The following is a 16,072-nucleotide window of genomic DNA, read 5'->3' on the forward strand; positions in this document are numbered from 1 at the left end:
CTTTCCTTTTGCAATCTGACAACCCAGAAATCGATGACATTGCACTATATCAGAATTGGATCAGAGATGAAGCGTTGAGTGGGAAATTATGAAAGTCAAGAATGGACTTCGATCAGTCGAGTTGCGCAGGAATTGAATATTCAGATGATGAACTTTATAGTCGATCCATTCACGTAATATTGTAATGCTACGACAGTCATCGATTGCTCTAGATACATACAACTTTATAGTCTTCCAGTCGCCTGGTTAATGATTTCTGTCTGTCTGTGGCTTACAAGCACATTCCGAAAATCCCATTCATTAACGCCGCGCTCGCATATAATGATTCATAAACGCAGACAACACAGCCGGCGCCCCGCCACTCTATGCCTGAGGAACAGCCATGCTTCCAGCACGGGGTCGCTGCAAGTTCGGCTCATCAGACTCGTACTTGTCCCAGTTGTCCAGGATATTGCCAATTCTCGGTGACTTGGTGAGGCGGTAGACATCCTCAAAGTACTCTTTGGTGAGTTCGAAGGGCTTGGCGGTGACGTTGGGAATGTATTTGCCGACCAGCTTGCTGGGGTCGATGGAAGTCTTGTGGATCTTCTTGAGCAAGAAAGATCGGAAAGGCTTGACACCTGATCGCAAGAAGGTGGAGTGGAAGGGCACATCGATACCCTTGAGTGGGATTGTGGCGAAACCGCGTTGGAGGTCGAGTGGCTTGGGCTTGGCCTCGGTCTGCTTGGCACATTCCTTGATGATTTCAACAAGATGAGCCTTGACATCCTCCATGCTCATGGTCTGCATGAGTGATTGAATGTCAATCTTCTGCTGCTTGAGGTAGTTCAAAACTCCAGTCATGGTGTCCAGGGCGCGGAGGTCACCAGCGCAGACGTATTGCTGGTTCTGCACGTTGAGGTTGACAATCTCGAGGAGCCAGTCGGTGGTCTCAGTGATGTTCTCAACAACGTACTGGAGGGCCTGCTCGTTGAAGGTCTTGCCGATACGCGATGGGTTGACAGCGCACATGCTGTAGTTTGAGCGACCAGCTTCGTCACGCTCGACAGCGACCTGCATTGTCAGACCACGGTAGAACACGACAGAGACCAAGCTCTCAATGGGCATGACCTCGGCAAGGGCAGCTAGGGCACTATACTCTCCCAAAGAGTGACCGGCGAAACTGCTGTCACGCTGCACAAGACCCTTGGAACGCATGTCCTCGAAAGAAGCCTTCTCCATGAGTGTCAAGGCGGGCTGGGTGAACTGGGTGGCGGACAGCAGACCCGTTGGTGATCGGTAGGTGTAGGATGTGGTCTCTTCTGAGATCTCTTTGAAGATCTTCTCGGATTTGATGCTTCCGTCGGTAGCAACAGTCTCGAAAGTCATGTCCATGTAGTTCTTGCGAATCGCCTTGCCGCGAGCACCTCCGAAGTGGATAGTGAGCTCCTTCGGGTTGTTCTTGACGATGTTCGTGATAGCGAAGCCTGTAGCATGTTAGAATGACGGTCGCAATGAAGAGAACGTCTGGGAGCATCTTACCATAGTTGTCCATGAAGTGCTTGTCGGCGCGATCCCACACCTCCTTCGCGACTGGGCTGGAGTTGTACAGATCCATGCCCATTCCTTGCTCTTGCGAACCTTGACCAGTGAAGACGTAGGACGACACTGGCTGTTCGACCTCGGCTTCTGCCAGGAGAACCTTCTCTTCATTCTCGCCGTCAGTCTTTTGAGCCTCGATCTTGATGATCTTGCGGCCAGCGACCATTCCGACGTGCTGCAGCTTGACCTCGATAGTGTCGTCTGGCAGAACCATGCCGACAAGAGAGGCGTGGAAGCTTCGGACACGACCGACGTTATTCTCAGCGGCCCATGTCTCCACGAGTGAGCGGACAGCAGCGCTGGAGTACATGCCGTGAGTGATGGTGCCCGGAAGGCCGGCATACTGTGAGAAGACACGAGAAACGTGGATCGGGTTGTAATCACCCGAGACACGAGCGTAGGTCTCGTTGGATGATGGTGCCTTCAGAACCAGAGGCGTCTTGCCACTCAATGGAATAGGGTTCTCAAAGTTGACAGGTTGATCGAGTGCGGAGCCGTTGCGCTCGAGGTAGTCAAGGACTGGGTTACCGTAAGAGGTTCCAGCCTCGTACTCGACGGAGGCGATGTTGATGATTTCTTTGCTGGGCAACTCGAGCTCAACAGTACCGACGGTCTCCACGGATGAGAAGACGTTCTTGCTCTTGTAGCGCACGAGTGTTTGGAGCTTGAACACAAGCGTCTGGTCAAGGAGATCGACAACGGTGTTCTCAAGCTTGAACCACTCCTTGGACTGCAGAACTGCAACGTCTTTGGTAGAGCCAAGGTGGAGTTGTATTGGCGTCTCGTCTTTGCGCTGGAATGTGTTCTCGAAGTCGTTGTATGCGCCACGGTACAAGAACTGGCTGGTGACTTCCATCACCGGCTCGCCAGCGCGTGTGATAGTGCCCTTCACTTCGACCATTTTGCCACTGTCTTGGTTGATGACAGCGTTGACTTCAGCGGTGGTGTCCAGAACGTCACCCTTCTTCAGTGGAGTAGCACCTGGAATCATGCGGAATCCATTTGAGAGATGGACAAGCTTCAAGAGATCACCATCAATTTTGCGAGGGAAGATTGGCTTGGTGATGGCCTTCCAGCCAACAACAATGGCGAAATCCATAGGCGCGAAGACTTCCTTACCCGGTCGCTCAACGAAAGCCTCACCAGTGTTGCCGACAGCGTGCACGAAGTCGGCGATGGCCTCACTGGTAACAGTGGCGCGGCCACCGTCGAATCGAGAAGTGACTGGAGTGTCGAATGGGCAGGCTTCATCACCAAACCAAATCTTGTAGTAGAACTCCTTGATGTGATCGTTGCGAGCTTCCATGATCTCGCGAATCGGAGCGTATCCAGTCTCTGGATGGTAAGTGAAGCGAAGTGGCAGGGCAACAGGCTTGCCAGTGGCGGTGCGATCCTCAATCATTCTGAGCACGATTTCACCCTTGCTGTCTCGAGCAACCTCAATAGTCTGCACGTACTGAGCACCGTGTGATGGCTCCTTGACACTGATGACAGTGCGCTTTGGCTCGTTGGGGTAAGCAATTTCCACGACCATGCCTGGGGTTGGTGCAAAGATTCGGCGCATCGGATTAGTCTGGTAGCGCTGACCTTGCACGAAGACATCCGCGGTGAAGAAGGCGTGTCGCCAGGTGTGTGCCTTGCCGGCAAGCAGCTGCATCCAGTTGTCGATTGGTGGGAGCGCAGTGCCAGAGACTGCAGAGAGACGGTAGAGTATCCGCTGCTCAGACTCGTTGACAGTCAAGCCTTCCAAGTTGATCTCTGGGCTTGCCTCGATGAGCTTGCCACCGAAGTACTCGATGCGTGGGATTCTGTTGACATCGCCGGCGTAAAGATCGCGAGTCAAGTTCTTGATGTGTCCCTCGTGAACGCCGTCAAGAATCTCCTTGATAGGCTCGTCAACCTTGGTAGAATACTTCGCAGCCATTGGGCCTTGCAGAATCGCGACACGGCCAACATCCTGGTCCACGACCGCATCAAGATCCTCAGACTGCCACAAAGAGTCCTTCTTGAAGAAGAACTCGAAGGTGTCGTCCAAGCAAGGCACGAATGGAGTGGGCTTCTGGCCTCGGCGTTGGCAGAGGAGCAAGAAGTGTTGGCAATCCTGGGCATTGATGAGCTGGATGTCGGACTCTGGGTAGGTCGAGACGACCCTGTCGACGGTGCTGAATGGCTCGTCAAGCTCGCTGTAGTTCTGGATGAGAGATCCTTGCCCATCCGACTCCGCAAAGCGCTCCTCAATACGGCGGATAAAGTCGCCGGTGAGTCTTGCGAGAGACTTGTCAATCCAGCGCTTTTGATGCTTGATGTACATCAGGTCAACCATTCGGCGCAAGACCTCGGCATATGTCATGTCCTCAAGGTCGACGCTCTCGCCAGCCTTGTTGCGGCCGAACCATGGCTTCTGGAAGTCATCATTCAATTTCTTGATGATGTATTCTCGCTGCTTCTTGAGCTCTGGGATGCGCTTGGCTTTGTCCAAGCTGAAAATCTTCTGGTCCATTTCCGCCCAGAACATGATACCGCGAGTCGCAATCTTGTGGATCGGCTCGCCCATCTCGGAGCGAACAGTGATCACACCACCAGCAGGGCCCTTGTAGGTGTTCTCCCACTCGTGGTCTTCGAGGCCAGGGGCGTCAACGATTGCCTGCTTGGCTGCCTTCGAGGTGTGCGCCTCCTTGGCGACCATACAGCGAGATCCGAATAGGACACCGTCGAATGGCATTGGTGGGTAGCCAAACTTCTTAGCCCACTCACCAGTCAAGTAAGGATAGGTGTCTTCGGCACCACCGAAACCAGAGCCAGCAATCAAGACGAGATTGTCACACCTCCTGATTCTGCTGTACATGGACAGAATAGGCTGGTGGAAGTCCTCGTAAGAGTGGTGACCACCTCCACGACCACCAGTCCACTGCATCATGACCGGGAAACCTGGGTTGGCCTTGGCGATGTTGATGACCTGCTGAATGGCCTCGACTGAGCCGGGCTTGAAGCCAATGTGCTTGATGCCGAGCGTGGTGATGTACTCGTTAGCGACCTCAATAGATGGCACGCCAGCACCAATCGTCAACCCCTCGATCGGCACACCCTCAGCTCGTAGTCTGCCGATCATGGGGATCTGCCATGCCATAGCACGAGGAGCCACGTAGATCAAGTTGACCGTGATACCACGACCAGCAGGAATGACCTTCTCAATCTTTGAAATCGCCTCAGTCATGCTCTTGTCGTTGTAGTAGCCACCACCAGCGAGCTCGATCTCGTAGCCAGCGCTCATCGTTGCTGCTACAAAATCCCATGGCACGGTGCAAGGTGTCATTCCTGCAACCATGACGGGAGGAAGACCGAGCATTCTGCTCATCTTTGTGTCCACAAATGTCTGACCTGCAGATGTCCTGACAAGCTTTGGTCCGTACTCTTTCACCCAGTCGACAGCATACTTGACAGCGTGCTCTGCATCGCGGTCGAAGATCTCTGGCTTGTATCCGACCTCGGTGTTGGTGCCATCCATGGTTCCTGCAAGAATGACCCGGACACCAGTTCCGTCCTTGTTGCGGTTGGTGAGAACACCAAGTCCAGAAATGCCACCAGGACCGAAGTCCAGAATGTGCGTGGCATTGGGCATAACCGTGGCCTCCTCCCAGTTGACCTGATCTTGGCAGATCATGCGCACAAGCGCGCTCGTAATGTTCTCGCCATTCTGTTTGCGGATGTCGTTACCCGTGTAGGTGTCGTACACAGGTATGCCGAGCTGCGATGCTGGGATGTGAATTTCGGCGAGGTCTGTCTCGAGGTTCTTGATTGCCTCTGTGAGGTAGGGGCTGTGGAATGGTGCTGTGATGGGGAGGAAGCGGTTGGTGAAGCGGACCTTTCGCTGCGTGTGAGGGATTCGGGTCTGGTCGAGACCAGTCGGTGCCTTGATCTTGCGGAGCTGGAGATTGAGACCATAAAGGGACATTGGCGGACCTGTGATGACGAAATTCCTTGCGCTGTTGATCAAGGAGATGCCAATGTGTCGATCTTGTGGGAGATGCTCGTTGGTCTGCTTGATCAGCTTATCAACTGTCTCTCGAGGCAGATCTCGCACTGTCAACATGGGCGTAGGTGAGCCCTCGCCATTGTCGATGGAGTCTTGCAAGACATTAGGTGCCAGCGAAGTTCTGGGGTATGCTTGCTGACTGCGTGCACCAATCCAGAAAAGAATTGTGAGAGCGTTGCGCGCTTGGCTGTCGAAGGTTTCCCAATTTGACGAGGCGGCGATTGCGGTCGCTGTCACGACACCTTGCGAGTGGCCAGTACATCCGGACAAACGTTCTCGTACATGTCCCGGATGCGTGCCAAGGACTCTGCAAGTGACGACGTAGTGCGCGAGTTGTGTGAGGCCGATCAATGGGAAGCTGACAGGGGCAGAGACGAGATAATCGGTGTCTGGCTGGGCTTCCTTGTTGTCGAGCCATCGGAGAATGTCAAGACCTTTGGGGTAGCTCTTGAAAGCTCGTGGGTCCCGTGACAGGTACTGAAGGTGCTGAGCAGCGACACTCAAGAAATCTCGGACCAGCGATGGGTAGGTGGTGTAGATTTCGCGCAGTTCGTCAAAGTACTCTTCAATGTTACCTTGACCGCCAAAGACAGCGTAAATGTAGGCATTGTCATCTGCAGCTTCTCTGAGAAGTGCGGATTCGTGGGCTCTGATGTTGCGCTTCGCTGCGGCACGAGCTGCGTAGTATGCTTGCACGGTCACAAGCTTCTTCTCCACAATACCTGGAAGGTTTGCAGCAATGGCATGGACTTCATTGCCACGGAGGAAAGTGCGCTCGAATTCTTGGAGGAGGAGTTTCAGGACCTCAACGAAGACTTCCGGGTCGTCGCCTTCGTCGACTTCTTTCGCAATAAAAGCGATGTAGCGTGCTACGAGCTCGGTGACGGACGACGGCTCATCATCCTGGGCAAGCTCTTCTGTGGCTTCGGGAAGCGTGTGGAGGAAGGCATCTTTGAGTTGAGTTGCGTTGAAGTGGAGGGCGGTGGGTATTAAGAAGGTGTATTCGAGTGAGCCGTGTGTGAGGGTGAGAGGTCTCGAGACGGCTTGTGATCGGGGGGTGGAAACACCGGTCTGAGAGCCTGAGCCGTACATGTTCGGTCGTCGCCTGGTGGTGGTGGCGGTGGTGGTGGCGGCGGCGGTGGGCGATTCTGCCTGATCAAACTGCACTGCTGGGGTCAGCTCCTGTGTAGGAGTGCTCATGATGTCTGCGGTTGCGGATTGTGCTGGTGAGAGGTGTGCAGCATCGTCTTCCACTCAGACAGGCAGGCAGTCGTGTGCTCTGACCTTTTCCGGTGCCGACAGAACTACGCAATCTGAAATGCGGTTGCCTCCAGACCAGTGTTGTACGGGCGACGTTGCAGCAAAAACAGCGAGTTGTGGCAGAGGACGGTCGGTGGTGGTGTTTCTCGTTATCGTTTACTACTTACAGATTAAATTCTCGAACGATCATTCGACAGCGGTGTTTAGTGTTCGGTGTTCCTGGGGAGCTTGCACGACACGGGCCGCCCGCGGGAAAGAGCTCAATGATGCGGTCGACGGGGCACAAAATGAGCGGAGATGCTATACACCTGTATACAGCAACAACAAGATGGAGGAGGTGTAGCAGGAGTCAGAGGCAGCGAGGAAGAATCGGGTGTGCGGGCACAATGCGCACGCGCTGAACTCTACACTCTGATATGCATCGATGAGACGCAGCGTTGAGCTCTCGCATTATTGAGCAGGGATGCAAAGCCTTTTGCAGACGCTGGGACCGCTAGCGCCGTCTGGCTTTCGTGCACGCTTTCGACGGGCTTTGGTGGAGTCTGGTCATCGCGTGCTCTCCCAGGCACCGGCACACATCCGCGTGCGAGCCACCTGTCTCCGTGCGAGAATTGTTGAATTCAGTCCCGTCCACATCACCGCCTGTCCTGTCCTGTCCTGTCCTGTCTTGCCCATTGTCTGTATTTCTGCATCGTTCCTGCTTGACTGTCTGCATCAATCGGCCGAACTTAATCAGCGCCTGACGTGTGAGCCGCAGCGGTAACTAGCCGTCAACCGAGCCTGCAGCTTTCTCCACGAAAAGACGAAACGTTGGAGACGGGAGACCACGAGCCTGCCTGCCCTCAACCACCCGTCAACCATACACCCACACACTCTGTCCCTGGCCCACACCCACGCCCGCAGCTCACCGCGCCCACATCTACTGTTGGGACCGACATTCGGACCACGGCGGCAACTCCCTATCGCAGGAATCCTCATCCACCAGCCCGGACACAGCTTGGTCAATTGGAACAAATCTCTGCGAACCTTCCGGACCACACTTTCGCCCTCACGCCCGCCACTTCCTCCCTCCCGAAACAGCCAGGCAGTCGATGCACACGCTCTTTACTCCATAATCCTCGCATTGGCCTGATATATACACTTAGACACTAGACCCGAGTTCACAGTAAACATGAGGCCCGAAGTCCAGCAAGACCTCGCGCATACCCTTCTGGTCGAACTTCTCGCATATCAATTCGCCTCGCCCGTGAGATGGATCGAAACACAAGATGTTATTCTCGGCGAGAAGACGACGGAGCGGATAGTAGAAGTCGGTCCAGCAGACACCCTCGGTGTTATGGCCAAACGGACACTTGCAGCCAAGTACGAGGCATATGATGCTGCACGATCCGTGCAACGGCAGATCTTGTGCTACAACAAAGACGCAAAGGAGATCTACTACGACGTGGACCCGGTGGAAGACGAGCCAGCTCCAGCACCGAGTGGTTCTGACAGTGCCCCAGCAGCTTCGTCAGGATCTGCTCCAGCTGCAGCACCAGTTGCGGCCGCTCCTGCTGCGCCCAGCGCTGGTCCAGCTGCAGCTATTGACGATGCTCCAGTCGGCGCAGTAGATGTGCTTAGAGCTCTTGTAGCACAGAAGCTCAAGAAGTCCTTGCAAGACATCCCGCTCAGCAAGGCAATCAAGGATTTAGTCGGAGGTGAGCACAACCATCTTCAACCTTTAATCATGCGGAGCCCAATCTAACCCTTCTACAGGCAAGTCCACACTTCAGAACGAAATCCTTGGAGACCTTGGAAAGGAATTTGGCTCGACGCCAGAGAAGCCGGAAGACACACCTCTTGATGAACTGGGTGCATCAATGCAGGCTACCTTCAATGGTCAGCTCGGAAAGCAGTCCTCGTCACTCATTGCTCGCATGGTCTCGTCGAAGATGCCTGGAGGCTTCAACATCACATCAGTGCGAAAGCACTTAGAAACAAGATGGGGCTTGGGATCTGGTAGACAAGATGGTGTTTTGCTTCTGGCACTCACAATGGAGCCTGACAAGCGTCTTGGCTCGGAGAACGATGCGAAAGCATGGCTCGACGACATGTCCCACAAGTACGCAGCACACGCTGGTGTGAGCCTTTCGTCAGGCCCAGCAGCCGGAGACGGCGGGGCTGGTGGCGCTGGCATGATGATGGACCCAGCAGCCATTGACGCCCTCACCAAGGACCAGCGAGCTCTTTTCAAGCAGCAACTCGAGCTCTTTGCACGCTACCTCAAGATGGATTTGCGTGCTGGTGACAAGGCCGCTTTGGCCACCAAGCAGAACGAAGCTGCTCTCCAAGCCCAGCTCGACCTCTGGACCACCGAACATGGCGATTTCTACGCTGCAGGTATCGCACCTTCATTCAGTCCTCTCAAGGCCCGTGTCTACGACTCATCATGGAATTGGGCGAGACAAGACGCGCTGAAGATGTACTATGATATTATCTTTGGACGTCTGACAGCTGTCGATCGCGAGATTGTCTCCCGTTGCATTCTCATCATGAACAGGTCAAATCCGAAATTGCTCGAATTCATGCAATACCACATCGACCACTGCCCGACCGAGAAGGGTGAGACCTACGAGCTGGCGAAAGAACTTGGACAGCAACTCATCGAGAACTGCCGCGATGTCCTCGGCGAGGCTCCTGTCTACAAAGATGTCGCTCTTCCTACCGCACCACACCTCACCATCGATCCTCGCGGTAACATGAACTATGAGGAGGCACCACGAGCTAGCGTTCGCAAGCTCGAGCATTACGTCCGCGAGATGGCAGATGGTGGCAAGATCTCAGAATATGGAAACCGCACCAAGGTTCAGAACGATTTGCAGCGAGTGTACAGACTCATCCGCCAGCAACACAAGCTCTCCAAGTCCTCACAGCTCGAGATTAAGCAGTTATACAGCAACATCGTCCGCTCGCTCTCTATGAACGAGGGCCAGATCATGCCTGTTGAGAATGGCAAGCTCAACGGCCACGTCAAAAAGGGCCGCAATCCTCGCATCAACGGTGCTGCCATTCCCAAGCAGGGCAAGGTGGAGACCGTTCCATTCTTGCACCTCAAGCGCAAGGAAGAGCATGGATGGGAATACAGCAAGAAGCTCACCAGCGTCTACCTAGACGGCCTCGAGCAGGCAGCCAAGTCTGGTGTCACGTACCAGAACAAGAATGTCCTCATGACTGGTGCAGGCGCAGGCTCCATCGGTGCTGAGGTCCTTCAAGGTCTCATCAGTGGTGGTGCGAAGGTCATTGTTACCACATCTAGATTCTCTCGAGAAGTCACCGAGTACTACCAGGCGATGTACGCTCGCTATGGCGGACGCGGTTCACAGCTTGTCGTTGTGCCCTTCAACCAGGGTAGCTTGCAGGACGTGAACGCTCTCGTCGACTACATCTATGACGAGAAGAAGGGTCTCGGCTGGGATCTGGACTACATCGTTCCTTTCGCTGCCATCCCGGAGAACGGTCGCGAAATCGACAGCATCGACAGCAAGTCTGAACTCGCTCACCGTATCATGCTTACCAACCTGCTCCGCATGCTTGGTGCTGTCAAGACCCAGAAGGCCACACGTGGCTTTGAGACCCGTCCAGCTCAAGTCATTCTGCCTCTCTCGCCCAATCACGGTACTTTTGGTAATGATGGCCTCTACTCCGAGTCCAAGTTGGCACTCGAGACTCTCTTCAACCGATGGCACTCTGAGAGCTGGGGCAACTTCCTCACCATCTGCGGTGCTGTCATTGGTTGGACTCGTGGTACCGGACTCATGGGCGGCAACAACGTTGTCGCTGAAGGCGTGGAGAAGTTTGGCGTCCGCACCTTCTCTCAGCAGGAAATGGCTTTCAACTTGCTCGGCCTCATGGCTCCAGCGATTGTCAACCTGTGCCAGCAGGAGCCTGTCTTCGCTGATTTGAACGGTGGTCTTCAATTTCTGCCAAACCTCAAGGACTTGATGACCAAGCTGCGCAAGGACATCACCGAGACGTCTGAGATCCGCAAGGCAGTCACTCGCGAGACTGCTCTCGAGAACAAGGTCGTCAATGGTGAGGACAGCGAGGCTCTCTACAAGACTGCTAAGGTTGCGAAGCGTGCCAACCTCAAGTTTGACTTTCCCAAGCTCCCAGACTGGAAGACCGAGATTGAGCCACTCAATGGCGACCTCAAGGGTATGGTCGATCTTGAGAAGGTTGTCGTGGTCACTGGTTTTGCAGAAGTTGGACCATGGGGTAATTCCAGAACCCGATGGGAGATGGAGGCTTACGGCCAGTTCTCTCTTGAGGGCTGCGTTGAGATGGCCTGGATCATGGGTCTCATCAAGAACTTCAACGGTCAACTCAAGGGCAAGAGCTACTCTGGCTGGGTTGATGCCAAGTCTGGCGATCCCGTCGACGACAAGGACGTCAAGGCTAAGTACGAGAAGCACATCCTGGACCACTCTGGCATCCGTCTCATCGAGCCCGAGCTGTTCAATGGCTACGACCCAAACAAGAAGCAGCTCATGCAGGAGATCCAGATTGAGGAGGATCTCGATCCATTCGAGAGCTCAAAGGAGACTGCCGAGGAGTTCAAGCGTGAGCACGGCGAGAAGGTGGAGATCTTCGAACTCGAATCTGGCGAGTTCCAGGTCCGTCTGAAGAAGGGTGCCACTCTGCTTATTCCAAAGGCCCTCCGCTTTGATCGCCTCGTTGCTGGCCAAGTGCCCACCGGTTGGGATGCCAAGAAGTACGGCGTGCCAGACGACATCATCTCCCAAGTCGACCCAGTCACGCTCTACGTGCTCGTCACCACTGCCGAGTGTCTGTTGTGCTCTGGTATCACTGATCCGTACGAGTTTTACAAGTATGTTCACATCTCAGAAGTCGGTAACTGCATAGGTTCTGGTATTGGTGGTACTACCGCCCTTCGTGGAATGTATAAGGACCGCTTCCTTGACAAGCCGCTGCAGAAGGACATCCTTCAAGAGTCCTTCATCAACACCATGAGCGCCTGGATCAACATGTTGCTCATCTCTTCCACTGGTCCAATCAGAACTCCAGTCGGTGCTTGCGCCACTGCTGTTGAGTCCATCGATATTGGTTACGACTGTATCGTGGAAGGGAAGGCTCGTATGTGCTTTGTTGGTGGGTTTGATGACTTCCAAGAGGAAGGCTCATACGAGTTCGCCAACATGGGCGCCACCAGCAACGCCAAGACCGAATTTGAGCACGGCCGCACACCAAAGGAGATGTCACGACCAACCACTACCACCCGTAGTGGCTTCATGGAGTCTCAGGGCTGTGGTATGCAGGTCATCATGGACGCTAAGCTTGCTCTCGACATGGGTGTGCCGATCTACGGTGTCCTCGGCTACACTGCTACTGCCACTGACAAGATCGGTCGCTCTGTGCCAGCTCCTGGTCAGGGTGTGCTGACCGGTGCCCGTGAGCAGCAGAGCAAGTTCCCATCGCCACTTCTTGACATCAAGTACAGAAAGAGACAACTCGACCTCCGCAAGAAGCAGATCAAGAACTGGCAGGAGTCTGAGCTCATGTACCTGCAAGAAGAAGTTAATGCTATGAAGCAGCAGGGCAACGAGTTCAACGAGACCGAGTACATGGAGGACCGTGCCAACCACATTGAGCGTGAGGCAAGACGCCAGGAGAAGGATGCCCTGCAAAGCCTTGGCAACAACTTCTGGAAGCAGGATCCTCGCATTGCTCCTCTTCGTGGCGCTCTTGCTACCTGGGGTCTTACCATCGACGACCTCGACGTCGCCTCCTTCCATGGAACATCCACTGTCGCCAACGACAAGAACGAGTCCGACGTCATCTGTCAGCAGATGCAACATCTAGGCCGCAAGAAGGGCAACGCTCTTCTTGGTATCTTCCAGAAGTACCTCACTGGTCACCCCAAGGGTGCTGCCGGTGCCTGGATGTTCAACGGATGTCTGCAGGTGCTCAACTCTGGTCTCGTGCCGGGCAACCGCAACGCCGATAACGTTGACAAGGTGCTCGAGAAGTTTGACTACATCGTCTACCCAAGCCAGAGCATTCAGACTGATGGCATCAAGGCCTTTTCAGTCACGTCCTTCGGTTTCGGTCAGAAGGGTGCCCAGGCCATTGGTATCCATCCCAAGTACCTGTATGCTGCACTTGACCACGCCCAATTCGCGACCTACAAGCAGAAGGTCGAGGCGCGCCAGAAGAAGGCATACAGATACTACCACGATGGCCTCATCAATAACACCATGTTCCGCGCCAAGACCAAATCGCCTTACGAAGATGACCAGCAGAGCAAGATCTTCCTCAACCCAGAGGCTCGCGTCACCACTGACAAGAAGACTTCCGAGTTCACCTACCCCAAGGTGCACCCGAAGAAGATCCATGATAAGAGCACGACGGAGCTGGTTGAGAGCCTAGTCAAAGCCAACGCTTCTGCCAACTCAAACCCAGGTGTCGACATTGAGCAGATCGACGCGATCGACATTACCAACAGCACCTTCATTGAGCGCAACTTCACCGAATCTGAAATCGCGTACTGCAGAAAGGCGCCATCACCACAGTCCAGCTTCACAGGCAAGTGGTCTGCAAAGGAGGCCGTCTTCAAGAGCTTGAAGGTTGCCAGCCGGGGTGGAGGTGCTCCACTCAAGGACATTGAGATCTTGAACGACGAGAATGGCGCGCCAACAGTGACGGTGAGTTGTAACAGAACTCCTCTCTTCGCATACAGTCATACTAACTTATTTATAGCTCCACGGAGAAGCACGAGCCGCTGCTCAAGCTTCTGGTGTCAAGTCGACCACGGTCAGCATCAGTCATAGCGATGCACAGGTCATCGCGGTTGCTATCTCTGCCTTTTAGATACCACAAATCGCGCGTTTTGGCTTTTGATGAAGCATGTATTGTACAGCGGGCATTAGAAATGCATGGCCGATGTATAATGGGCGTCGGCGCTTTGATGTTGACGGGCGAGCGGGTGCGTAATGTTTTCGGGTATCTCGTGTGAATCATGATCATCAAATTACAGAGTATAGAAAGAAAGACAGCTTCATTGCGCCCAGGTTCCCCTAACAAGATCGTTCTCCGCAGTCTGTCCACCACGATGCGTATATCGACACCAAAGCGTAATTTTCGGTGTCCCAGAGGTGTAGCAGACGTAATTCTGGTAGAGTGTGATTGTATGGCGGTGTTTTCGAGAAGGCAAGCGTCGAGATGTGAATGCGTGCGCGGCGAAGATGCCCGCGCCAGGTGTGTCAAAGGTACAGTGTTCAAGTGAATTGCATGCCGGTGACTGCCAGGCAGCAGGGTTCCAAGGTCATCAATATAAAAGTGTTGGTGGAAGTGTTGGAAGGAGTGTTGGCAGAAGTGATGGCTCCTGGTTGCCCCTTCCTACCGTGCCCGCTTGTTTTGTGACGCAAGACCCTGGCCAAAAGATCGCGATAGAATAGCCTGTGAGGGCACCAACTAGAGCGCGACACTACGCACCACTCTCGCGCATCACCGCTTTCGAGAGGACACCGCATTGCCCCAGAAGTCATCATGTCGCAACGCGGGAACGAGATGGGCATGGACTTCGAGTGGCAGAATAGGACGGGCGCAATGGACGAGCGATCACCTTTCGCCCAAATCAGCCAAAATGCACAGCGCTTCGATACTCCCAGCAGAAGACGTACGTTCTCCATGAGCGCGAGTATTGGCGGCTACGGCTACGGCTACGGCTACGGCGATGCTAATGACGATGATGATGCTGCAGGGAATAACAACGCCTTCAACTCGCCTTCCAAGAATTTCGCCAGCTTTGCCAGCCTCCAACAATCTTCAAACAAACCCCTCCCAAAAGCGCCTGCGCCTGCAGCCTTCAACTCTCTCTACAACACGCCGCGGAAACAGAGTACCGATATTGACGACTCGAGCGCTGGAGAGACTCCGAAGTCACCAGAGCGAGACGTGGACAGCGATGCCACGCCCGACATGGCAAAACGAACCCCATTTGGCAAACTCAATGCCGCAACCCAACCAGTGGTGCCTGGCGCAGAGCGAGAACGGAGCCCGACGAAAGATCGACCGCAGCAGCTGAAACGAGATTCTTCTTTCTGGGGCAGGTTCAAGATGAAGATGAGTCCTGGAAGAGGCGAGATTGCGCGACCAGAGCACTCGGGTGCCATCGAGAAGAGAGTCAAGAAGAAACGGGAGAATCAGCTTCAGCGGCAGGCTTCGCGACGGAGACGGCATAGTGTGTCGGACTCTGGAGAAGACAGCGAGATGCACGCCAAGAGCCCCCGGAAGGTCAGTGGCAAGCACAAGGACGTTCATGGGGATGAGAGCAAGCCTCACTGGATCTCCAATCTCTTTACCTTCATTGCACAGCATCCGACTGTGCCACATATCCTCTCATTCTACGCCCAACTCGCCTTTAACGTCTTTCTCCTAGCGGGATGCGGCTACCTGGTCTACTCCTTCTGGTCAGCCGTACAAGGAGATGTTGACAAGAAGAGTCACGAAGCGATGGCCGATATCATGGCAGAGATGGCCGAGTGCGCTCGCCAATACACATCGAACAACTGCGATCCGAGCAAACGAATGCCAGCACTTGAAACAGTGTGTAGAGGCTGGCAGCGGTGCATGGAGCAAGACCCCCACAAAGTTGGAAGAGCGAAAGTGTCAGCGCATACTTTTGCTGAGATCTTCAACAGCTTCGTGGAGCCCATCAGCTGGAAAGCGATGGCCTTTACATTCTTGTTGGTCTTTGGATGCTTTGCTACCACCAATCTTGCATTTGGATTCTTCCGGGACAAGAGCTCGCAAGCTGGCCAACAATATGCGCCAAATTACTACCAGCATCCCCCGACACCACAACGCACGTTCAGCAATGAGTATCCTCAGCAATTTGGCACGCCGTGGCATAACGCGCCACCGTTGGAGCCAGGACCGAGCGGTTATGCACAGATTGAAGGGCGAGGGAGTCCTGTGAGGACTTTACAGTATCATTGAATACATAAAATGAAGAAGTTCTGAACATGAGACGACATGCAGTCGAGGTCGGCAATGTGTATAGTACTGAAGGTGAAGGCCTTGCGCTCGTTCAATATCGCAAATGCCACCAGAAGCTGGTACAATTCACCAGAAGAACAACCTCGCCATACCCCTCCCACTTCTTCACGGACTGAGCTCCGCCACCCAATCTCCTTCGAT

General features: G+C 54.2%; 3 protein-coding genes across 3 annotated transcripts; 2 read left to right on the forward strand and 1 right to left on the reverse strand.

The window, feature by feature from the left end:
- Positions 1 to 141: 141 nt before the first annotated feature.
- MYCFIDRAFT_53243 (uncharacterized protein) lies at positions 142 to 7,051 on the reverse strand. Its single transcript, XM_007933805.1, has 3 exons — positions 7,042 to 7,051; positions 1,522 to 6,780; positions 142 to 1,466 (listed from the first exon to the last, which is right to left on the reverse strand). Exons 2-3 carry the CDS (start codon positions 6,704 to 6,706, stop codon positions 364 to 366), a joined length of 6,288 nt encoding a protein of 2,095 aa, XP_007931996.1. The 5' UTR covers positions 6,707 to 6,780; positions 7,042 to 7,051; the 3' UTR covers positions 142 to 363.
- A 2,040-nt stretch (positions 7,052 to 9,091) lies between these two features.
- On the forward strand, positions 9,092 to 13,967 carry MYCFIDRAFT_212667 (uncharacterized protein). The gene is made up of 2 exons (XM_007933831.1): positions 9,092 to 13,575; positions 13,631 to 13,967. Exons 1-2 carry the CDS (start codon positions 9,142 to 9,144, stop codon positions 13,739 to 13,741), a joined length of 4,545 nt encoding a protein of 1,514 aa, XP_007932022.1. The 5' UTR covers positions 9,092 to 9,141; the 3' UTR covers positions 13,742 to 13,967.
- Positions 13,968 to 14,419: 452 nt separating this feature from the next.
- Positions 14,420 to 15,871, forward strand: MYCFIDRAFT_42420 (uncharacterized protein; the record flags this gene model as incomplete). The annotated part of the gene is made up of 3 exons (XM_007933794.1): positions 14,420 to 14,549; positions 14,634 to 14,827; positions 14,918 to 15,871. 3 exons carry the CDS (start codon positions 14,420 to 14,422, stop codon positions 15,869 to 15,871), a joined length of 1,278 nt encoding a protein of 425 aa, XP_007931985.1.
- Between the last annotated feature and the right edge of the window lie 201 nt (positions 15,872 to 16,072).

Source organism: Pseudocercospora fijiensis (assembly GCF_000340215.1).
Source record: "Pseudocercospora fijiensis CIRAD86 unplaced genomic scaffold MYCFIscaffold_12, whole genome shotgun sequence".
Taxonomy (NCBI): Eukaryota; Fungi; Ascomycota; class Dothideomycetes; order Mycosphaerellales; family Mycosphaerellaceae; genus Pseudocercospora; species Pseudocercospora fijiensis.

Excerpts from the sequence above, each read along its gene's own strand:
- MYCFIDRAFT_212667 (XM_007933831.1), top strand. The coding sequence starts at position 9,142 with ATGGATTTGCGTGCTGGTGACAAGGCCGCTTTGGCCACCAAGCAGAAC. Across the intron at positions 13,576-13,630 it reads ATGGCGCGCCAACAGTGACG|CTCCACGGAGAAGCACGAGC; the intron begins GTGAGTTGTAAC and ends ACTTATTTATAG.
- MYCFIDRAFT_53243 (XM_007933805.1), bottom strand. The coding sequence starts at position 6,706 with ATGTACGGCTCAGGCTCTCAGACCGGTGTTTCCACCCCCCGATCACAA. Across the intron at positions 1,467-1,521 it reads GCACTTCATGGACAACTATG|GCTTCGCTATCACGAACATC; the intron begins GTAAGATGCTCC and ends AACATGCTACAG.